This window comes from Ammodytes marinus, assembly GCF_949987685.1.
Source record: "Ammodytes marinus genome assembly, chromosome: 14".
Taxonomy (NCBI): domain Eukaryota; kingdom Metazoa; phylum Chordata; class Actinopteri; order Uranoscopiformes; family Ammodytidae; genus Ammodytes; species Ammodytes marinus.
The window spans coordinates 17,851,983-17,875,813 of record NC_137218.1 but is presented as its reverse complement, the minus strand read 5'-3'; the positions used below and the strand labels follow the sequence as shown (position 1 = coordinate 17,875,813).

Below are 23,831 nucleotides of genomic sequence, written 5' to 3'. Positions count from 1 at the left end.
CTCCAACTCTACCTTTCTGAACCTGTGTTCAAAAACCCCAGTCAGATTTATCCCCCCTTATTATGTCATAAGGGGAGAAGCCACGACCCCTCAATACCAACCTAACCTAGCACTACCTCCAGCTGTGATAGGCACACCCCCAGATACCCCTGAATCTTACTTGCAGGTTAGATTCAGAGCCGACTGGACTTTTTGGAAGGAGGGGCTTAAAGAGACAGGCTCTGAAACGACAGAGGTTGTAAAGAGGAGATTCAGCAATGTCACTGAGAATTATAATAGTAATTTGCTCCATACACCATGAAAACAGTTTATAGTTGAGATCCAAATTATAAATTTTAACCTGAAAAATAAGCATAATATGTGACCTTTAAAGTGCCTAAACTATTTTGATGTTGTAGCTAATATGTAGTTGACAAAATGTACTTGACTGATTAAAGTACTACCATGTGACCCCCCCCCCCCCAACCCCCTCCCCGCCTCCCCCCGCCCCCCTCTCCGACTGACTTCCCGCTCCTGGCAGGTGGCTGGCGTGCGCGGGTGAAGTGGGTGATCACGTGGCCTCTGGGCCTGCTCCTCTACTGCACTGTGCCCAACTGTATTCAGCCACGCTGGCACCGCTGGTTCATCGCCACCTTTGTGGCTTCCACCCTGTGGATCGCCATCTTCTCCTACCTCATGGTGTGGATGGTAAGGAAGTCAGACCTGGTGACAGTGAGCCTCAAATACTAAGACACCAAAAGACAAAAAGTTTTGTAGAGCTGATAGGCTTTATCAGCTTTTGTGTCAACTTGTTTGGCGTTGGCTTGAATGTAACCATATTAATTAGTACAACAAAAGTTACGCCCTATAGCTTTAAATGTATTACAAACACAAGCCAGTTCAAATGTTTTGTAGGATATATAATGATTATTTGATGAACCACTCAATAAAAGCTTAAAAGTTAAACTACAACATACAAGCCATTTAGCTCCAATAATAATGAATAGTTGAGCCTGATTTTTCCTAATGTCTCACAGGTTACCATCATCAGCTACACACTAGACATCCCAGACTACATCATGGGCATCACCTTCCTGGCAGCAGGGACCAGCGTGCCAGACTGTATGGCCAGTCTGATTGTGGCTCGACAAGGTGAGAAAAACTCACATCTAAGTCTTTTTCTTCTTCTTTTTGCCTCTTTGTGGTGCAGTTGCTTCAGTTCAACTTTCCCCTGTCTCCTTTCAGGCATGGGGGACATGGCGGTGTCTAACTCCATAGGCAGCAATATCTTTGACATCCTGCTGGGTTTGGGTTTCCCCTGGGCTTTGCGTACCCTCGTGGTGGATCACGGATCATCAGTACGCACACATTAATCTCCCTACGATACTGGTCTCTTTTTAAAGGCGCTACGAGGAACTTTCAGTTTGTGTTAATTCTAGCAGCCCCTTTGGACAAAAGCGGTAGTGTTTTTACCATGCCAGCTGTTCCTGGGTGAGCGTACCCGGACAAAGTAAGAAAAACTATACGAAAATAGCATTCTCTGCCCTGATGGTTCCGTTTGTTGTTACATGTAATTTATGATCATGATTAGACTGTTAAAGAAATATTAAAAAGTTCCTCATAGCTACTTTAACTTTTTTCTGCTTGGGGTTTTCCAGTTTTACTGATGTGTGTATGTGAGTGAGAGAGCGATTGAAAGCTGACATTTTGACCTATTTTAGATGATCATAAAATTGTGACACCTGCTTGTTTTTCGGTCCTACAGGTCTACATAAATAATAAAGGACTGGTGTATTCTGTCGTCCTTCTGCTGGCATCTGTGTTTCTAACGGTGAGGAAATGAAAAATGACAAAAGCCAAATGTTGCACTTTTCATTATGCCATAAATCAGTATAGGTTGAATGAGTGAGTAGTCACCCGGATGTGACTTCATGATTTCAGCTCTCCATTATCTATTGTCTATTTAAGCTCTTCACATATATATCGAGGTACATGTTGGCTGATAACAAACAATTATAAATCATTCTTGCTGTATATGTTAATAGATAAACGTTTGCAGGCCTATTCTCCTTAACTCTAAAATATGTCGGTGTTAGAGCTTGTTACAATGCCCCCAAGTGGCGAAACATTAAATCTGGGTTTAATGGATCAAAATTGGAAATCAGTTTTCTATTCTATTTTGGTATGTCATATCTCTCCCCCTGTCTCTCTGCGCTCTCAGGTGATAAGCATTCACCTGAACCACTGGAAGCTTGATCGCCGGCTGGGTCTGGGCCTGCTGTTCCTCTATGCCATCTTCCTGCTCTGCTCCATCTTCTTTGGGCAGATGTGAGGCCTTAAGGTCAAAGGTCAACCCACTTCAGACCACATGCTGAGTACCACCTACCTTTCCACCAGCCGTCTTATCACCTGAAGCAAAAAAAAAAAAAAAAAATGTCTTGTGTTCCTTGTAAGAGTTCAATGTGCACCTGTGTGTGTGTTGGGTTTGCTAGGGTCGAAACTGTACACATTCAACTACACAAACACACACTTTACAGACAGCACAATTTCTTCTCCTTTTTTCGCGTGCAGTGGCACTGTTTGAAGTATCGGCTCCGGTGACCTACCAAAAGATTTAATGACATGGCAGATGTAAGCCTTCAGTGACACTATGAAACAGGAAGGGACATCAGCAAAAACAAATGTGATTTAGAAAACACATTCTTCTGGTCGTCATTAACTAACTCATTACACAGGATGTTTTTTGTGGCTCTGTAACCACCAATTAAGATTTTGATGTTAAATTATTTAGCGTAACTGAGTAAAAATGTCAGTTTCCAAACCATAAAAAATAAAGAAAAGTATTGTATTTTCCTCCTGTTTCATACTCAGATATCTGACAGTTGATCTCCTGGCCTTGTCTAAGGTTATTTGCCAAAAAGCCTCAGTTGTGAAGCGAAGTCACCTCTTGCTAAAACTCTGGCAAATTATCTTACTGGTGCCACTGAGGTCACTTTTAAGTGTCTAGAATGCTCCATACTGCCTCTTCTTGAAGATTCCCTTTCTGAATAAAATACATGTCACCCCTGTTTCATTAAAGCAATAAGCCATTAGTCCAGATTTACAGCCAATTTACTGGCTCAGTTTAATTGTATAGTTTTAGGGGAGAGTGGCCTAAGTTGTGCAACTTTTCACTCAAAGTGATTTTAAAGTAAGGCCTTGACAGTAAAGTCTCCAACTCAAATATTTACATATATTTCAGGGTGTTGTGCATCCCTGGCAATAAAAACTTTGGATCTGGAATAAACTGTTGATGAAATATAGCTTTCGGAAAAAAAGTTGTCTTGTTGCACAACTTGCCCCCGGTGTGGTGTAAGTTGTGCGGTTGGAGAGAATACCATGGGGTGAATTGTGCCATTGCTATATATCTCATAAACTGTAATGCAAGACAAATCCATTAGACAATCACTTATTTAAGGTGTATTTAAAGTAAATAAAGTAAATAGTTGACAAAGATTGAAGGACAATTTTCTTAAACAAGGCCTAGCAGATCTAATGGTTTTACCTGCAAAGCTCACAATGACAAAGTCACCATCATCATCTTTCTGGCCATCTGAACTCTCATCAGTGGTGTCGTAAAGTGGAATTGAGATGTCAGTCTCTTCTGAGCTACTGTAGACAATCACTTTCTTTTGGTGACCAGCGTATACAGCCATGCCACTGGCACAACTCTCAGAAATGTACTTTGCACTAGTTGCTCCGTGCTTGTGGAACCAACTGCCACCTGACAAATGTGATTCCCTCTACATTTCTGCCTTTAAATCAAGGCTCAAAACCCATATGTACACCCTGGTGTTTCCTCCCCATTAACTATCTTACCTCTGCACTACTATCTGTGTTTGTGTGGATGTATGTGCTTTACGTCTTTTATTTTGGTTATTGTTATTTTACCTTCATTGTTTACCTACTGAATGCACTATGTACAGCACTTTGGACAGTGCAAACTGTCATAAATGTGCTTTCATAAATACATTTTACTTACTTACTTACTTACTTATAACTCACCTAGGCCCTCTGGCACAAATCACCCCAACCCCAGCAATTAGGATAATAGGCATGATGCAGCAGTTTAGGGCTGACATCGTGCTAACTGTATAGACTCAAAATGTAGCATACCAAAGCACTAAAACATGTGTCAAATGTTTTCAAACGTGTCTATAAGTGTTCAGACACAATAATCAAAAAACCTTGATCATGTAAATTTTACTTTGAAAGGCAAAACACAGTTTTTTTAGCTTAAATGTGCTTATATCTTATTCCTTGTGTCTCCCTTCTTTACATGATGAGTCAAATGGATGGCTCTTCTTAAATATGTGGTCACATTTCCAATTTCTTCCACGGTTTTCTAGAAACAAGGGGTGGCACAACTTCCAAAATGCACAACTTAGGCCACTCTCCCCTATATGTCTAAAAGCACAAATACACCCTCTTACTTGTTCACATAGATTTTATAATAGAGTTAGTTCCTCTTCTCTGCTGCAATAGCCCCAGATTGTCTCTCCATCAGTTTCTGTTGGTAACAAGTGTTTAATGAGTTTCTGGCAACACTAATCAAACAGTTTGGAAATGCACAGGTAGCAGACAGCTGCAGCTGAGTTTTTGACCAATTATCAAAAAAACATGTGACACAACATGTGACAAGCGGCTAAAAAGGTGGACGTAGTGAAACTGGATATTCTTTGAATTTGAAGGCCAAATTGGATACAGTTTAAGTAATATTTACACCTATATATTATATAGTATTAGACATGTAATCCTGGTTTCACTGACATTTCAGACAACTCTTACTTCAAAGATTTTCTCTGAAGGTTTCACAGATGAAAACAAATAATAGGAAATGGTACTTCAATCTGCCATGTCGTGCTTGGGCCTGCTGTTCAAAATAACATATTGTCTGTTGGCCTTAAGTTGGAAGAACCGTGTATGTTTTGAATGTTTTACCATTAGTGTGGAAATATTGACATGCATTGAAATGTAGCAGGCGGCACTGAATTACAGCGAAGCACGTCTGAACACACGGTGAGGTTCTTGAGTCCTACAAAGGGAGGACACTACCTACAGTATGTGTCAGAAGACTTTTAGAATAGAAACACTGATATGAAAATGCACATTATCGTGATGATATTTTGATGATTTTTGCCTCACTGCTAATAAGCAAGTATTGGTACATCTTAATGTACGTAAAGAGATTAACTTAGTATTACAGTATTTTCTAGAGGTTATACTATGAGATCTAATATATAATGTACTTTGACGTGTGTCACAGTTTTTGATGACTTTGAGTGCAGGTTAGTATTAATAATTCACCTTTAGGTACGACAATCGATGTTTCTGTTTTCTTGTACATTTGATGAGATTATGTCCCGTTGGTGGAACATTTTCCCTCTCAGATCAGGACAGAATCAGCACTTTAGGTACTCACATATAAATGTACTGTATTGTGTGTGAGTGTGTGTGTGTGTGGTATGGCAAAATAATGCTGCATATTCCATATTTATATACCTGCTGCTTCTCTGTCCTTATTAGAATCAGATATTTAGACACATTCAGATTATATGACAAATTGAAGGCTTAATGTTCCACCAAAAGGGATCAGGGCAATCTTTTTGCCTTTTTTTTTCTTCTTTTTTTCAAGTGGCTGTATAATTATTATAATTGTCTACTTGACAATACTTTTTACTGTTTGTAAATGTTAAAATACTTATATAATACATAGTTTTACAATAATGAATGTTGGACAGAGACTAGTTTTGTGATGTTTTTTGATATTTAAAAGATAAATAATGTAAGCCTACTTGTGAATTATTATAACAGAATGAATGGATATATGTTTGTTTAGTAGAATATGAAGAATGTAATGTGAGACTAATGCTCTGTTTGTTATGAATTCAATTGCAGTTGTGTCTTAAAATGTTATCAGCGCTAACATTTTCTTTTATTTCAGTATTGATTCATTGACACGTTCATGCAGGGGAACACGGAAAGTGAAGGTCCTGGTTACAGGTTTAATTTAAGTAAATTAATAATATAAAATGATATTTTTTTTAAATGTTTTTAAGAATGGCTAGATTGTTGAAATGTGTATGAGTACAAGCAGTGAAAATAAAAATGGAGATTTTGAATAATTGAGATGCCAGTGACTATTTATCCCTTGTACCACTTGATTGACTCCGAACCATTCTTTCTTCTATTATTCATGTCTTTTCTTCTTGTTAAAGTTTAAAAGCTGAAATGTCATGCCAGGAGTTTTAATCATCGATGTAACTTAATGGTGAACGGATGCGCGTTTAAAATGTCAGACAAACAAGAAAATGTGATAATTCTCCTGCACACTTGAACTGTTGCTGGTAGCTTGACTGTCAAGTGATTATTTTAACCAAGTCAAGGTAATGTATTTATATAGTCCAACATCACAAATTACAATTTGCTCCAGTGGGCCTTTACAATCTGACCAGCACACAACACCCTCTGTACTTTGGCCTCTTGATTCTGACAAGGAAAAACTACAAGTCAAATCATTGTTTGACTTTTTGATGAAGACTCCCCTAGTTTCTCAAACATGAAGATTAGTTAGGGCCACTCGTAGAGTAAAAACAACCACCATGACACAGCATACTGAAAGTAATCAACAGTCAGTTGTTTCCTACTCTTAATTCGGCATTGTCTTCACTAGAAATGTTCTCAGCGTATTCATCACCATCTTCATCAACCTAAACCATCAGTTACTTCTTGTTTTTTTTTGCCAGTAGACTTTCAGCAATTTAAGGTGTTCTTTCACTCAGCTGTTGGGAGTCTCTGCTTTTAACTCTTGTATAATCTAGTAATAATCTCTCTATGCCAGTCACAGCTCTGGAGAGACAGCACCAAAATCAAACAGCTGTAGCCGACTCGTTGTGGTTTCTCAGCACTCAAAGTATGTTCTGTTTATTCTGCTGCGATGTCGGAAATAGAAGATATTTATGTATTGCTTAGAGGTCAATTTGGATCTTAGAAGACTGTTGTATCTTGAACCCAATAAAAAATACTGTGCAATAAAATTTCATCTGTTTCACCTGTTATTTTCCATTGAGTGGCAATGGTAGGCTGGTGACTGGATATATACATATACAGATATTTGTTTTCCATAATCTGAGTTAGTGAGAGCACTTAAATGTAGAACAGAAGAGGCCAGGGAATGGAGCTTTGGGGAACTCCACATTTTGAACACCGAGATGTGAAATCATGCCTAAAAGCAATAATTGAGACTTGATTCAGTTCAACCTTATATCAGATTTGCTGATATTTATATTATCCGTATTATCCCAACCTTTCCTTAATACACCCAAATGAGGAAGCCGGAAAAAGAACACCGTCAGGTTATAGTGCCTAGTATTTTATTTTCCTGAAGACAAATTTCGTACAATAAAACATTCCATCACAATCGAAAATCAAAGTTAACTTCCAAATAATTCACTTACTTAGTAAACCTATGACCTTAAAAAAAAATAAAAAATCATGAACAATTCTCTTCCAAAGCAATAATAAAAAAAAGGGCAAAAAAACATAATATTGAATTTTTTGAAATTATAATATGAGGGCAACAGGTGGACTTCCTTCTTGCTCATAGCGTCTCTCGAGGGCAGCCTAGAAGGTACAAAGTCCTGTCATTCATTAAACATTCCTTGTTGAAGGTGCAGCTTCAGAATTTGCCTCTTAATCACATTATGGGCTTTGCTTCTTATTTTTGAGCTTTGGAAGAGAGCAGCTCGGGTCTGACCTAGATCACAGGATTAACTAAGAAAAGCAACTTCCACTTAAGTCCCAAAATGTCCCACACATTAGGTACGCAAAACATCATCCATGAATACAAAAAAAACAACCAGCAAAATATTCTAGTAGCCACTGTCTCGGAATAACTAAGTTGAAATGTGATGAGAAAATAAGCCAAGTTATACTTGTGTAATGCTTTAGTAATTGTTAGTTGGCTATAAAAACGTCATGACAGCCTGGTTAATTTATATAAACGCCACGTCCCGACCCCTTTGGGACGACAACGTAGCATATGAAAGTGCAGACAATTACTGAGCATGCACTTGTATACCTGTAGAATATGCGGTTATTGAAGCAGACACTGCAGCTGTCATTACTATTCATCCCGCTGCCTTTTGTCCCCTCTATCAACAGTGTGTTTCAACCCTTTAAATACTGTTTCTGTTTGAGGTAAAGTAACTGCAGTAGCAGTTCAGCTGGACTTTTTCCTGGAAACCATTGCATAATAAAACTATGAAAGTAGTAACAAAAAGCCGTTTCTTCATTGGATTATACATATACACATCATAATCGCTCTTTTCTTTCTTTTTTACAATTTCCATCCATAACTGCTGCCATTTTCCATTTTTCAGAGAAAGAACATGTACAGTATCGCACATTATCTGCCAACAGAGCCTTAAGTGAAAACTGCAATCAGTCCCCGTCATCCCCACATCCTACAGGAGCTCTTATATTGCTTTGACATTGTCAGAGGTGCAAGGTCACATAGTCCTCAATTACATTAAAATATTTCTAGTGGTGTCACAACTTCAACAATATCAGATATGGTGCATGATCAGCAAACTGTTACAACACAGCGATGAAGACTTGTTATCCCTTTAACTGGCTGATAATGCAAGCAGGAATCGTTTTGGATTTGACTGGAATAATTATCCCATCTGCCAAACAAGGGCCAGGTGACCAGAGCGAAAACTGACGGTTTTGTCAAAAAGGCCCCAGAGCCTGAAGCCTGCACATTATTATGTCTATTATGCATCCTCTTGAGCTCAATACAGCTCAACCAGCCTTGAGTGCCAGAGTCAACGACTAAAGTGTAACGTGCCATTCCTGAAGTCCTTCACTATAAGGATCCACTCTGACGTCAAGGTTTCTATTTGTAGTTCCTGTTTTGTGTTAAGATTGTATGTGGCAGTGGATGAGAGGGACAATAATTTACATTCTCAGCAGATCCCTTTGACTCCAAGTGAATCACTAATGTTCAGCAGTGCCATAAAAGAACATGTGGTTGTGGATTTTTCCATAATGATGAGATGGGCACCAATAAAAAGACCATTACATTTCCATTCTTTTTTTCCAATTTGTACATACTTAACACTATTATATATATACCATAGAAATATATAAATATTATAAAATGTCTAATTTACGCTGTGCAAGCATAGGCATTCTACTTGACTCATAGCTCTATTTCTGCTTTAGTCATAATAAAATCAGTACATTGCAGACTAGAGACAAGGTTTAAGAGACTTTGTGTAGGCGAAAGAGTAAAAAACCTGAACAGGAAGTCAGATTTTGGCTATTTGTGCTGAGTATCTTGATGTAATTACATACTGCTCAAAATTGGCTCTCTGGCTAAGAGGTGAAAATAAGAATCAATGGGGCTGAATCTGAGCTTGGAACTGTGCAACAGTCATACCTGAAGCGAAGTGAGGCCAGTTTGGTAAGGGATGCTTCCCTTTTCCACAATATATTGTCTGTTCTGAGCACACTCCCTCTGCGGTCTGCTATTCAGTGGAGTTTATCATCTATCCTGACTGGTAAAGCATACTGCTGCAGGACGGAGGAGTGATGAGTGTGTGCTGGGCAGCCATCACGATGATGGGGCGTTCTGGGTCTGGTATATGGATGCTTTGTCTTTCAGGAGGTCCAGACATAGGTGACAGCTCCAGCTCCCTGTGTGACACAATTAAAGAAAAAAGGAAAAATTAATAATGTCCGAGACGTAAGCAGTATGTCGATGAGCTTTAAAAAGTAACTGATTTATGAAGGACTAGTGCACTAAGGTAGCAGGCTAGCGTCGCATATCCAAACCCAGGTATCGGGATCCAACCAGAAAAAGGTGGATGGTTGCATCTCCAGCTGAGATCAGGCTTATTGTCATACAAAGCAGAACACAACATGTGGTGAACTTCTTACCCTCCGGAGGTTCAGCCATGGGTGGGTTGAGGCAGTACATGTGATAGCCTCTATCACAGTCGTCACAGAACAGAAGCTGGTCCTGGAAAGGAATTGGGAACGACGAGAACACTTAACACCAGACTTCAGAATTCTGCGCAAACTACAACACCTGAATGTAGGTAAACTCACGTCATTCTCCGAGGTGCCGCATATGTTGCAACACTTGCACTCTATGCACTGCCAGCGGTACGTCTTCACGGCGGCCATCATCACAGGAGTGAACTGTAGGCAGGAGGGGTGGCCTGTGTGTAGAAGAAGGTTTAGAACTTTAACATGCTGAAAGATTGCTACTAGTTGTTTATTTTTTTTCTCTAAATCAGCAGCCAGCTGTCTCAAACGTACCCGAGCGGCCGCAGTCGGAGCAGGACACCAGCTCTTCTGACTGTCCTGTCTTGAGATTGGTTTTGGAGTCTCCCAGGCAGAAATCACAGTACTTATTAGGCAACGCGATACCATCTGGGCCTTTCTTTGCAGCTGAAAAATACACAGAAAGTGTCAGTGTTTTTTCCAAACATCCAGCACTAAATTGAAGCCAACAGCAACCTAATTATGGCATCTCTATCTGCAGTGAATGATCTCTCACTTTTAGGCTCACTGGGCAGCGGCAAGGCAGGCTCGTTGGGTTCCATCTCCTCCTTCTCTTCGCCCCCCTCCTCCTCAGCCAGGTGGGAGTGGGCGTAGTGGTAGCTCAGGCCAGGACGGTTCTTGTAGCGCTTCCCACAGACTGCCACCAAAAGCAGAAAACAAGATGTGTATGAAAACAAAGAATACATGAGGTGAGTCCATGTTATGCAAAGTCAGTGGTGAAAAGGGTGCTTAGACTCATGGATGGGTGGACAAGTTCTATTTGCTGCCATCATGCCATTTTTACATGCAACCAAACGATACAAATAGGTGGAGTCAGCGATTCTGTAGAACACTTGTTAAAAACACTTTGTCAAGATCAGAAAATATCTCCTCACAATCCGCTACCTGTCAGTACTGTGTATGCACGCTGAAAACAAAAATCTGTCTCTTATACACAGCCTAGGCTCTGTTAACTGGTATGTAGAAAAAGTGGATGTCTAAAATGTGGGCCCACCGTTGCTAGCAACATGAAGGTTTGCAGAGCCTAGGCTGTTTATCAACACTGGATTTTTTAAGGACATAGTAAGGACAGGTAGCAGATCATGAGGAGGTATTCAGCGATTTTGACATAACGTGATTTCGACAACAAGCATTCTCCAGGATTGCTGACTCCACCTTTAATACAACAGCTGAAATAAATACTTTCTATCATAGGTATCCAGATTGCAGTGGTTCCTCTTTCATGATAGCCCAAAAAGTTTGGGGGAATTTTCAGAGAACGTATTGGGCCCAATTGTCTTAACGTTAGCAGGATGTCCACAGCAGTAAAAATGTGAAATGATTAAGCCCGCCCGTACACAGGCAAACATAATGAACAACATAAGGAATGGCACATCATGAGTGCTGTGACTGCTGGCTGCTAAACGCCTTTACTTTATTTTGATATCACGTTGGTTGGAGGCTGAAGTCAACAAGTTTGAAAATGAAAAACAGGAGCACATTAGCTGCTACTTGCGAGTGAGGTTTGTCATAAGATAAACACCCAAAGATAAACTTCCTTTTCTTCCTTGCACTTCCATGCTTTCTCTTATTTTCATTTCCTCAAATGTCATCTAAAAGGAGTGATTATTCTCCAAGACAGTTTTTGCTGTGTTAAGCTGAAGTTCCTGAAAACAGAGAGCTAGTCACATGCAGAATGATTGTGTGCGGTGGCAGGACTATTGTGAGAAATATTCATCAAACTGACAGCAGTAGTCCTTTCTAAAGTTTGGTTTCCACTGAGCGGTGTGGTTCAGTTCGGTTCGGGGCACACATTTATTTGGGTTTCGACTGTGAAAAGTTGGGTACAAAGTAGTCCCAACGATCCCAAAAGGGTGGTTATCATGGTTATCACTGCTGCTGGCAGTTGAAACCCCAGCCAGATCTAGGGTTACCTTCCCCGGCCTAACCGAAATGATTGGTGGAAACGAGGCATAAAACATGAAACTAGCTAGCTTGAGGGGAAAGACTTACTTTCATGGGCCACAGCTTATCTTTTGGCTCATATCTTTGGCCGATTCTAGTTAATCACATTTAAGCAAATTGTGCAGAACAAAACATTTACCCTATGAACTGAATGACACAGAGCAATTCTACTTCAGTGTTTCCCCTGCCATTGTCTGGTAAGCAGCGGAAATATAATTGTTTTTTTTGTTTTGTTTTTTAAAAACACCCAACTTGAAGATAACACCAGTGGAGAGAATGCTAACGTTGGCTCTGCTGTTAGTCGTTCTACTAGGCTACCAGTTAATGTGCAGAACAAGACAAATATCCTCATCCTAATCTGCAACAGGCTGTCCAAATTTTTTTAAATGGATGTTTTTACTTGTAAAAATGTAGCCTATATAAAAAAACTGTTCTATTGTGAACTAATGTTAATGTTAATAATATTCCAAAAAAAACATTTGGAAAACGTATTGTTGTAAAATTATTGTTTCAGTAGTAAAAAATAAAATAAAAAAAAAGGTTTGTTGTAAAAATATATTTGTAAAGAATTCGCTTTTGTAAAGAATAAAAAGGTAAAAATAAGGATATTATTTTTAATTTATTCCTCTGGGTTTGCCCGGGCAGCCCCCTCCCAAAAAAGCAGTAAGCCTAGGGGAAACACTGTACTTGGTCACACAGACAGAAATAGAAAGAAAACAGGCAGTGGCGACAATACACAAGGCAGACTGGAGTCAAAAAGGAATGAAAAAAATATACCTCTTTCAGAAGGTTTTGAAATATGCTTTTGTTTGATAGCGTCTGAAACAGAGAAGAGAAAGAGAGGAGAGAAGCACAGACAGAGACTCAGAGGAATAGGCTCACAAAAGAACAGTCAGCGCCAAGCTACTGAAGACTGAGGCTAATAGTGAAAATGATTTGCAGAAGAGGAAGAAAAAAACACATTAAGCAATACAGATACATAGTCTGAGAACAGCAAAGAAGTGGAAGAAACATAGCCATAGGCCCCCCACACAGTTTTGAAATGCAAGTTAAATAAATGTATGACATGAAAAGAAACACAGCTGAGCCTAGACTAGCTTTAGAGATATCAGACTAACGAAATATATCAAGCGAGCGGAAGGAAGATGGAATACATTTAGAGGGAGGGGAATAAAAACATTACACCTGTTAACATCTGCAGTTCTACCCTATCAGGACTTACTGTCACAGGCGAACGGCTTGTCTCTGTCCTCCAGCGCTGCAGTGTCCAGCTTCTTCCTGCTACCGCCCACTCCTCGGCCCTGAGGACAGAGAGAGACATTTTACACACACACACACACACACACACACACACACACACACACACACACACACACACACACACACACACACACACACACACACACACACACACACACACACACACACACACACACACACACACACACACACACACACACACACACACACACACACACACACACACACACGATGGACTTTAGAGAGAGTGTGTTCAAGTAAACTGCAGTTATTTACCTTGCCCTTCCCTTTGCCTCTTCTTTTGGGCGTGTCTTCCTCATAGTCGTCATCGTCCATGTCGTCCAGGAAGTCGTCAGGCTCCAGGACTCTCTGTGTCGAGAGAATGACCATAAGAAATGAGCGGGAAACCATTTGAAAAGTCAAATCCATTTTTGGAGACTCCTGCTAGCTGAAAAGGTGAACCTTTCTGCGGCCAGCAGGGTTCAGGCCTCCGGTGTAGTCGCTCTGGTTTGAATCCTCCTCAGACCCTCGCAGCTCGGCGGCCGTACGCTTCTCCAATGAATCGCCCTTCAGCAGGGCCTCCAGGCTGCTGCCGTCAGCCGACAACACAGCATCCTTCTTCACTCCTACGTCTAGCTCTATCAGCAAAACACAAAGAAGTCCAGACACAAGCTCAAAACTTTGTTTCACTAGAAAAATGAAAAAAATAAAAAACATACAAGAGATGTCTTGCACACAGAGATTCAGGCATATTGACAAAACGACAATATGCCGGCTTTCTTCATTTGTCCATTTACACTGGACCAAGCAAAGCCGGCATATTGGCGGATAAGTGAGTGCATTTACACAGCATTTTTCATCCCGGAATTTAAGAGGGGCATGTGACGCATCAAGGTAAGCTGCGTTGCTGCCTGGCTCTTTCAAAACTTTTGTACTTTACTTTCTTAGTCTACAAAATTGTTGCTTGTTGTTGCCTTCGGCCACTGCTCCCTCAGAGATATTTAAATGCCCTAGAGATATTTAAATCCCTGGTTGCGCTCTGACTTACACTCTCCCCGCCCCTGTTACGTCACCTCAGCAAGCAAACGCACACACTCAGTATAGGCTTCCGGGAATGATGCAGGAATCTTAACGGATCAAAACAAAAATGCTGGAATGATCCGTTATGCCTTTCCGGAATATTCCTGGCTTTCACAGGCAGTGAAATGTCTGACTGTCCGAGGAACATTCTGATGCATGCAATTACCTTTACAGCTAGAAATAAAAAGATGTATTGATTTCGAGATTGATTTCATTTAAAAAGGAAAAAGTTCTCATTAAAAAAAAAATTAATACAAGTCAATAAGACATCTGGTAGTTTTTCTGAATAGCTGACACAGTTAAACAGAGGAGGAGCCGAGCTGGTACCTGACTTAACAGGAGGGAAGATAAGCCGCGGGTCCTCGGGAGGATGAGATCGCCGTTTCTTCCTCCACCTCCTGGAAGGGTAGGTGTAGAGCTGCCCGGGAGCCACACCTTATAAGGAACAACAGATCCATTCTACATTACACTGAACTGGTTATAACAGAGGACCAACTTAAGAATTTTGAACCCATTGATCCCTTTTTATCCATTTAGTAACTGTCTTAAGTCTTTTGATGACCTATTATTTTCACCCATTGGAGTAGTAAGGCAAAATATAAGGAATGCAACTGACTTATCTTAGACTAAAAATAATGTAAGGAGTCTTAACAGGGCCCTTTGTGGAACACAGCACGGTGTTGTGTATCACCTGGTCCCCTGTGTCTCTTCTCCATCCAGATGTAGCAGTTGCTCTGAGCCACACCGGTCTGAGAGTCCAGGAAGGGCATTCGGACGCTCCTCTCAGCACACAGCCTGGCGTTGTAGTTATGACATTGCTCCATGGCATCTCTGTAGTACTGCTCTCCCAACCTGACACAACAAAAAATGGGAGCCAGATACTTGTGATACCAGTGCAGTCACAATTCAAAGTTTAGTTGAAAACCTGATATCTAACTCCAATGTGCTGCTAGAAAAACAGCTCACTCACTAAACGATGACTGTGTGATGGTGCAAAAGTAACCAATAATTGCTTAAAGTGAATATTTTGTATTTAAAAAAGGACATGAATATCATTTTCTAGATTATATTTAGCATTGTTCTATAATACTGATGTTCTCATGGTTGTATGGGCTTAGTTTGATAAAACTACTGTATTTATTTCTCGTACATCAATGAGTTGACAAAAATAACAACCGGGTTACTTCAAAAAGTGTAGTTTAGTTGAAAGTTTGACATGGCTACCATGGCTAGAAAGGGCTTATACCGTTACGTTTGATTACATTCAAACGTTTGACATCAACCACAGCTGACATCGCCGGATATTGGAAACACATGTTAGTACGACCGGGTACGGGTCAATGCGAGCTTTAACTTTACAGTTCCAAAGAGTTACCTTATATGACAGCTACAGAGGCTGTAACCCTGCGGGTTTCCACATAAAAGGAGCGGCGTTCAAGGCCAGTCTTTCATTCATTGTGAACTAGTTGGCCGTTGGCCACAGCACTACCGCCTCCGCTAACAGCGTTGGCCACTTATACTTCCCTTTAGCTTGTTAGCGAGCGAGCCACCTAGCTACTGTACTTCCCTGACGTTAGCTCCGCGGCAGCAGAAAAAAAATAACAAGTAGCAATAATACATCTATAAATACCCATAACTCAAATTGAGGCCTGTTAAAATACACAGACTCGTGATTCATGTACCAGAAGCGTCATCTTCGTGTCTGTTAACTTACACTTCCATTCCAGGATGTGGACACACACGACGGTCCCACAGCGTTGGCTAACCTTAATAAGTCAGCGGAAATGTTGCTAAGCTAGCTAACGACACGGTCGGCGACTGTACCGATCACTTAGCCGGTGTGGCGTGACCGTGGCTTGCGTCGAGAAGCCAGGTGTAAAGTGCGCAGAAATAAAAAGTCCAACACTTACAGTTTGACAACATTCTCAACAACAGCTGCCATCTTGCTTTACAATGGGGAAAGTGGCCCCGGGCACTGTGTGCCCTCCGTCTGGACTTGTAGGCACATATACGGCACTTGGCGCCCTCTGCTGGTGGCGTTGTGGCATTGCCAAGGTGTGTTTTTTTTAATCATACAAAATTAATGGTCAGACTTCTTGACACCCTTCTCACGCCTTTGTTAGTTTAGTTGTGTTGCTCCCGTTGGAGCAAGACGTGGACCTTTTTCATGGAAGACATTACTTACATGTCAAAATATGGCTGATTTCGGCTTCTTCAATTGTCGAGGTCCTGTTCATGTGCGTGCTGGTTCTCCAGAACAAAGCTAACGCCTGAACGAACCGATACTACCACGTAAGTTAAAATGGTCTTAACATAGAGGACAAGTCTGCACTTAAAGAGACGTTCAGTTTATCACTGTTAATTGTGTCCATGTTATGTCTAGAAGAAAACAATTTGAAAGCTAGGCTATTGTGTGACTGGATTTTTAACATTTGGATTTACTGGTTCTGGTTTCAAATATTACATTTTTTGTTACTCCAAAGTCCTTCTTTTGTGGACTTCTCTCACAGGCCAAGTTTAACTCCTTCAGATATGCGGAGGAGACGGTCCTTCTGTCCCTCCCACACCCGTTTACCTCAATATGAACTTTGAATGTGTTTAATCTTGCTGGCTCATTATTTTCTTAGGTGTTTGATCCACCTTCATCGTCCTCCAGTGCTAAAGATTAAAACTACTATGATTTAACAAAGGCTCTGCTCTTTAGATAACATCCATCCCAGCATCTCATTTGCTGCAGTTGCTTTATTGTGATTTCTTAAATCGGTGTTTTGACTATGGGGGGAGTGGGGGTGATGCTCAACATCTTTGTGCCTGTAACAGAGCTGACTGGAATGTTTAATTGCTCAATGACTTCTCATTTCAGATTTGAATTTGGGGCTGTCTAATTGTTGATCTTAATTTTGCCCATTTGGTTTAGAGTATCTTGCATTTTGAAAGAGAAGCAATTCTACACAAGGTTCAGTTCACTCACGTAGTATTACTAAACAGTAATTTTATTTACAAAAAATACCCCATATGAAATCTTCAAGAGGTAGGTCAAGAGGCTTATAATTTTATAACAAACAACCTGCTTAAAAAACTGGGGTTATGGGTTTTGGACATGGATAGTATAACTTAGTTATATAGTTTTGGAAGAAGTGGCCATCTAGGAGGTAGGAATCTAATGGAAAAAAGCTATCGAGTTGCATTATGGGAAATAAAATATCTAGTATTTAAGGATCTTGACACACAAGGGACAAACATCAGGATAAAGCTAATGGTTACCATTTTAATGTGTTCTTTTGAATGCCCAAACATTATAGTAAATTCCTGTAGTGACCCAGTATATTTTAGTATGGTGTGTTACCACAAAGGTGTCTTGAATATTCTGTGAAATCCCAAATCAAACCAAAATGTATCTGACCACATTTAGCTGAAGTATATTGAGATAGCCCTACATCACCTACAGCCAACTGACCATAGGCTAATTCAAATATCCAACTTGCTCTCTCGTATTATAAGCATAACAAAGAAGCTGGAGCAGTGGCACACCATTCTCTTTTTAGAATAAAAAACCCCGCACCGATATCATGATTTTGATTAAACCATGTTTTATTATTCCTAATATTAGATGTAGATACACAGGTCAACAAACATTATTTTTTCGATTCGTAATGAAAATGCTCCACAGCACACTGACATCGTGTGGAAGGGTCTGGTATTACAGACGCGTACCTGAAAATGGACAGCAGTTATACTTTTTGCAATAAGTTGCATTAGTAACAGTAGTAGTAATAGTAACAACAGTAGCAATAATGTAATAATAGCAATTAACAATAGTAGTGGTATTAACAACTCTGAATTACAGAGGAAGGAACAGACATTTGTCAAAAGTCATGAGAAATGAAGGTAGGTGGCCAGGCTTATCAAATGCTGCAAGACAGACCACTGGATGAAAAAATACAAGCTCCCACTAGACAGCAAACAGCCTGCCTTATTCTGAAACTGGAAGCTCAAATCATCACCAGTCTGTTTTCACTCATATCTAATACTTAACAAGTAAAGTTATTTTTTTCTTCATTAAGTAACCCCATTGTTACAAGTACTTTCATAACCTAAAAGCTCCTCTCTTTGACACTAATGATACACTTTCCATGTTCTGGTCAAAGCTCACCAGTAGCACTATGTTAATTTAAAAAGATGCCATACGCAACATCACATCACAGCCAGCTGAAGACATTTCAAGGAGACTGGATTGCCGTGGTCATACTGCATTAAATATACAGTAGACATTAATGTGCAAGTGTGTGAAAGAGAGCGCTTGTCGATATTTTTGCTTCACATGACCAATTTGGCCAAACTAATTGTAATCATTCACATTCAAATGAGCTGATAAGAAAATACACTTTGTGACCTTTTAGACTTGAACTCCCTAACATCAATTGGATGCTTTAGCATAGTCACTAAAATAGCTCATCGACTAGGGAAGGAGGACTCCCCCCATTCAAAAATTGTGCACAATGTACGATAACTGCGTTGGCTCACTTATGTATGCAATGACCTTGTTGACTTGGTTACCACATCTTAGCTTAGTTTTAGGTTGCATAAACTAGGAGCTCCGTCATACACCAAGGAATAAAAGTCCCACTGACTGAGTCTGAGACAAGGCAGTCAGTTAGATCAAGTTTGGGAGCTGTCAACATAACCCAGTCCAACCGTGCGGTGGTTAATATATTGTTCTTCTCAGACTTAGAGGGTCTTGGGTTGGAGCAGTGGCTCCACATTCATTCGGGATTTTAAAAATTAAGGCTAACCTGTTTAAACTGCAACCAAACACAAGTTTACTTCCAGCTGTGTGTTATCACAACACTTTGGTGTGACATTCTTGTGGACATAACCAGCCCTCCAAGACATGGTATACACATCCAGGCAATTACCAGCTTAAATAGTTACTTTCAAGATGTAATAAATTACAAATAATTGATCTCTATAAACTGACTAAGAAAATCTATGAAACTCTTAAATGCAGAATTGTTATCCAGTAACTTCCTGTTGCATTTTGGCAGTTAGAAAAGGCAAGTTAACACTTGGATTTAAGTTACCGACTAGACTAACAGTTAACAATTTTAATTTCAACTTGTATAGTATTTGAGAATACAAATATATGCCTATGATTTTATTTTACACAGACTATTTTGAAATTCCCTTATCTCTTTTTGGATCATTGTAAAAGCCAATTACATATAATTGTTTGCTCTCCAAACCTGAATATGAAGTGATCTCAACTTTTCAGAGTACATCAACACAGAAGAGAATAGATAGCAATGATGAGTCACATACGAGTATAAACCTACATGAAGTCATGCCACATATGCAAGAGCGCAAAGCTTATCTAAGAGACAATTAAGGACTTTTCCCTCTGCTACAGCTAGAGAGCAGAGCTTTCAATTGGTTACTATTTATTCATATCGTACCTGCATATATAATCCACTGACATACATTAGATCATTGCCACAGGGCACATTTTTTAACACATATCTTTGTACTAAGAAATCTTTCTTTAAGACTGTTCGAATGGAGGATGAGTTTGTAAAAAGGGGTTCAGTGTATCTGTAATGGGTTCAAGTAAGGCTCGGTACACCTCTCTCTGTTAGGTAGCATATCAAGCACATTCTTCACTGCCTATCCAATCTACCTTCCACAGCCCTCACTTCACCTGTATTGAGATCCGACAGCTGCTCTGCTCTTGCCACAGAAAATGTGCTTCAGCTTTGTATCTATAAACTGCCCCCATGCCTTCACACCAGTAGATAGAGAACGGAAAAATATATTAGAACTTCATTGGTTATGTCAGATAACATATAATAAAAACCAAAAGCAAAGTAAAGCGGATTGGAATGTAATCATTCCAGTAAATTGTTTGGGGTTTTTTGTGTGTGGTTGTCGCCTACATTTGCGAACAGAAAAGCAGCATTCATCTGGCCACGTTTGATTAGGAAATAACATAAACGTGCAAAATCCACAGCACCACAACTCACACACGCGCGCACGCACACACTAGAAAACTAATCTTCTCTGCTTTGTACAGAAAAAAGAGAACGTCGAAAAATCAAGCAGAAAAGATCACCCAAAAGAAATAATCAAATACAGGCAAAAATTTGAGATAAAATAAAAAATAAAACCACATATTAAATATATATATATATAATTTCCCAATGAGACTTGTGATCACTTAATGCACACTGCTAAAAATTCATGAGCTTTATTATTTTTTTCTCAAAACACCTCATAAACTGTCATTCCTATTTAAAAAAAAATAATAATAAAAAAAAAACATACATGGGCAAGCCCAACATTCTCTACTAGTTTAACCAAATTTGTTTCTCTCCACAACATGAATCAAGATTATCTACTGTCAAATTAGCTTGTTTTCTCAAACCAGCAATAGCAAAAGATAAATAATAATATAATAATAACAGCAATAATATCCATCAGGTTAATAACATCAATACCAAGAACATAAAAGAGACTGATGTGATCCTTTCCCAAAGAAAGAGAGAGAGAGAGAGCGCTTGAAAGTTGGGAAATAAAACCAGATTGCACCACAGTGAAAAGCCATCATCCATAAATGTATTAGTGACACGGCATCAAAATGGCTCAGCCCATCAAAACTCACTGAAGAGAAAATATTCATGCTGAAGGTGAGCCGTTTTGGTGGATTGGAACTGAACTGGATCCCTGCAGATGCCAACCGCACCGGTTACTGACTCAGACCAATAAGCTCTGCTGGTTGGCTGAAATTGGATGAGGGCTTTCATTGTTGGGTGCATTGAAATGTAAAATATGGATTGAGGGAACAAATAAGTAAATGACGGATAGAACTGGCTTGGGAGAGAATCAGAGAGAAATAAAAGAAACACAATTTTTTGTAAGCTACGTACAGTAGCTGTCGACAAATTCCTTGGGGGGCTGCATTGAGAGCAGTGTGTTTGTGGGACCTGTTTGTACTTTCCTCTCCGTCTGCTTAAGTTTGTTAAAATTTTGAGAAAAATGCGGTTTCCATCGGTGATTTTACAAGAGTTCTATTTTTTCTTGCCAAAGAAGCTGAACCTCTTCTCACGATCCTTATCTTTGCCGTCTTTGTTGCGCATGGTAACACTTCCTGCATCGCCTGAGCTTGGGGAGATGGGAGGCATGGTCATGGCGCGGCTGAGCGCCCGCTGACCTACTGGCGAGTCTCCTGAACCTGTTGGAATGGAGCCAAGGATGGAATGGATCCAGGAGCTCATTTCCACCTTAAGACAGTCAGAAACATTTGTTAGACTTCATCATTCAGGTAGAGTGAAAGCACACAAACACACAAGCATACATTGTATTTGGAAAGTAGATCGTAAAGTTATTCTGTTCCAAAACATCTCACCTCATCCTTTGCTTGGAACAGGTACTCTTTTCCATCCCCTAGCCTGCAGACACAGTTTTGAAGTGGTCAGGCATAAGCTACCAATTATAGCACACATCTCACTATACGGCAAACTTTGATGTATTTCATCACAGCCTCTCATTTTATTTATAAAGTGTAGCAGAGTGAACACCGGACTGTATCAGGATTCTCTGTTCTGACGTTTTTAGTTACCAAGTGTCATCTCACCTGAGCTTGAATACGTGTTTCCTCTTCTTATAGTCATTGGCTACCTCACACACAGCCTCCCCGAGGCTGATGGGTACCTCTCCATGGTAGGGAATGCCATTGCTAGCGCTCTTGCCATCTTTATAGAAACCAAGACTTCCCTTTCTTAAGACACAGTACACATTCTGCCAGGACCTATGGGAGCAAATATATATACACTTTATATCTCTATATATGGAGTTATTACGTTTTACAGCATATCTTGCCCCGACAGCCAGGTACTGTAGAGAAAACAATAGATAAAAGAACCAAAAAACTAAGTTTTCCAGAAAATGGATTTTATAATAATTGGGACTAACAACAATATTTCATGTACTGGACCCTATGTTGTCTATTTAAATGAACATGGCCTACTCCCCTCTTATAACAACACTCACCTGGTAGCTGCCTTTCTGCTGTGGGACTCCATCTCCTGTTTTCGACAGAGCATTCCCTCCATGGTGTCTGGGTCTGACTCTGCTCCACCCCTGCTTGGTAATGTGGCAGAAGGATCGAGGCGGGAAGATGCTAGCCCGCTGTCCCTGCCCGGTCCGTTCACTGACTCAGACTCTGAACCCTGTGGGTCAAACCAGAACATGCATGGTGGTGAGCAGGTAGAACAACAACAAATTGCTTGGATGGAAGCAGTGAGCAGCAAAGCAGCCATTCTTAGCCATACATGAAAAGCCATGATGACGCTGGCTTTGACAGCACTGTATGATTACCTGAGGCAGCAGCATAGCATGGGTTCAGAAGGGCCACATAACCGCACAGTTCACCATCAAACAGTGCAATTACAGTCACTTACATGGGTACGCCATACAATTAAACTAACCATACATATGGGAAACATGCAGGCTACACTGAACACGTATAGTTAAAAGGTCTATATTTTCATAATAATCCAAATGTACCGAAGAAACCCGATATGAGATTTGTTTGGAACGGTGGCAGATAGAAATTTCCCAATGGTTTTATTATACTACATAAGATAATATTTTCCTGCCTCCTCAATCAAATCTTACTTTGTTTTAAGTAACTTAAATGAAAACTCTTCATGTGTAACATACAAACAGACAGAAACACATATGTAAGCACTATTAATTACAGGTCAACTCTCTAAAGCCTTAAATGATCCAACTTCTGTCTTTTATTTACCAAATGAATGTTAATAAAACAAATCCTCGGGCAAAAGTGCTCAATTGTTACAGTAGTAGAAAGCATTATCATCTTAAGAGAGGTTTGTGTTTTCATAAATATTTCTTTCTCCTACAAAGAGCTGTTAAATTACTCCATCAAATGACTTTCACACTCAAAACAGGATCTGAACACAAATAACTTAAGGTAAGACTAAAACAAGTTACTTATAAATGGGCTTTTTGAACAGCTACAATTGTCACCACATTAGAGCTGCAACGATTAATCGACGAATCGATTACTAAAATAATCGCCAACTATTTTGATAATCGATTAATCGTTTTGAGTAAGTTTTAATAAAAAAATTCCAAATTCTCTGATTTCAGCTTCTCAAATGTGAATATTTTTTCTAGTTTCTTTAATCTTCTTATGACAGTAAACTGAAATATCTGTTTGTTTTGGACATAACGATACATTTGAGGACGTCAACATGGGCTTTGGAAAATGTATTAACATTTTTCACCATTTTCTGACGTTTTACGGACCAAAACACTAATCGATTAATCGAGAAAATAATCGACAGATTAATCGATTATCAAAATAATCGTTAGTTGCAGCCCTACACCACATTAACAACGCTGGGGTTCTCATTTACAGTCACTTCAGGGGGGGT

At 39.9% G+C, this 23,831-nt stretch overlaps 3 protein-coding genes across 6 annotated transcripts in view; 1 reads left to right on the top strand and 2 right to left on the bottom strand.

The window, feature by feature from the left end:
* Positions 1 to 3,071, top strand: part of LOC307261017 (sodium/potassium/calcium exchanger 3) — a 29,114-nt gene extending 26,043 nt beyond the window's left edge. Inside the window, exons 12-17 of the mRNA XM_080041454.1 lie at positions 167 to 278; positions 521 to 687; positions 1,017 to 1,131; positions 1,225 to 1,337; positions 1,745 to 1,810; positions 2,201 to 3,071. Coding sequence (XP_079897580.1) covers positions 167 to 278; positions 521 to 687; positions 1,017 to 1,131; positions 1,225 to 1,337; positions 1,745 to 1,810; positions 2,201 to 2,311 — 684 coding nt within the window. The 3' untranslated portion in view covers positions 2,312 to 3,071. The remainder of the gene's footprint in view (positions 1 to 166; positions 279 to 520; positions 688 to 1,016; positions 1,132 to 1,224; positions 1,338 to 1,744; positions 1,811 to 2,200) is intronic.
* Positions 3,072 to 7,389: 4,318 nt separating this feature from the next.
* dpf2 (double PHD fingers 2) lies at positions 7,390 to 16,393 on the bottom strand. Of its 2 annotated transcripts, XM_080041698.1 has the most exons (12): positions 16,287 to 16,393; positions 15,068 to 15,228; positions 14,704 to 14,811; positions 13,759 to 13,934; positions 13,573 to 13,665; positions 13,259 to 13,337; positions 12,814 to 12,855; positions 10,589 to 10,729; positions 10,348 to 10,479; positions 10,135 to 10,247; positions 9,964 to 10,045; positions 7,390 to 9,720 (listed from the first exon to the last, which is right to left on the bottom strand). In XM_080041698.1, exons 1-12 carry the CDS (start codon positions 16,316 to 16,318, stop codon positions 9,638 to 9,640), a joined length of 1,242 nt encoding a protein of 413 aa, XP_079897824.1. In that variant the 5' UTR covers positions 16,319 to 16,393; the 3' UTR covers positions 7,390 to 9,637. The 2 variants fall into 2 exon arrangements, with proteins under 2 accessions (XP_079897824.1, XP_079897825.1); XM_080041699.1 differs by lacking the exon at positions 12,814 to 12,855.
* A 1,597-nt stretch (positions 16,394 to 17,990) lies between these two features.
* Positions 17,991 to 23,831, bottom strand: part of sptbn2 (spectrin, beta, non-erythrocytic 2) — a 32,063-nt gene continuing 26,222 nt past the window's right edge. For all 3 annotated transcript variants that reach the window (XM_080041267.1, XM_080041268.1, XM_080041269.1), the window contains 4 exons: positions 22,420 to 22,598; positions 22,004 to 22,177; positions 21,776 to 21,818; positions 17,991 to 21,650 (listed from right to left, as the gene is read on the bottom strand). In XM_080041267.1, the coding sequence (XP_079897393.1) occupies positions 21,438 to 21,650; positions 21,776 to 21,818; positions 22,004 to 22,177; positions 22,420 to 22,598 (609 nt within the window). In that variant the 3' untranslated portion in view covers positions 17,991 to 21,437. The remainder of the gene's footprint in view (positions 21,651 to 21,775; positions 21,819 to 22,003; positions 22,178 to 22,419; positions 22,599 to 23,831) is intronic.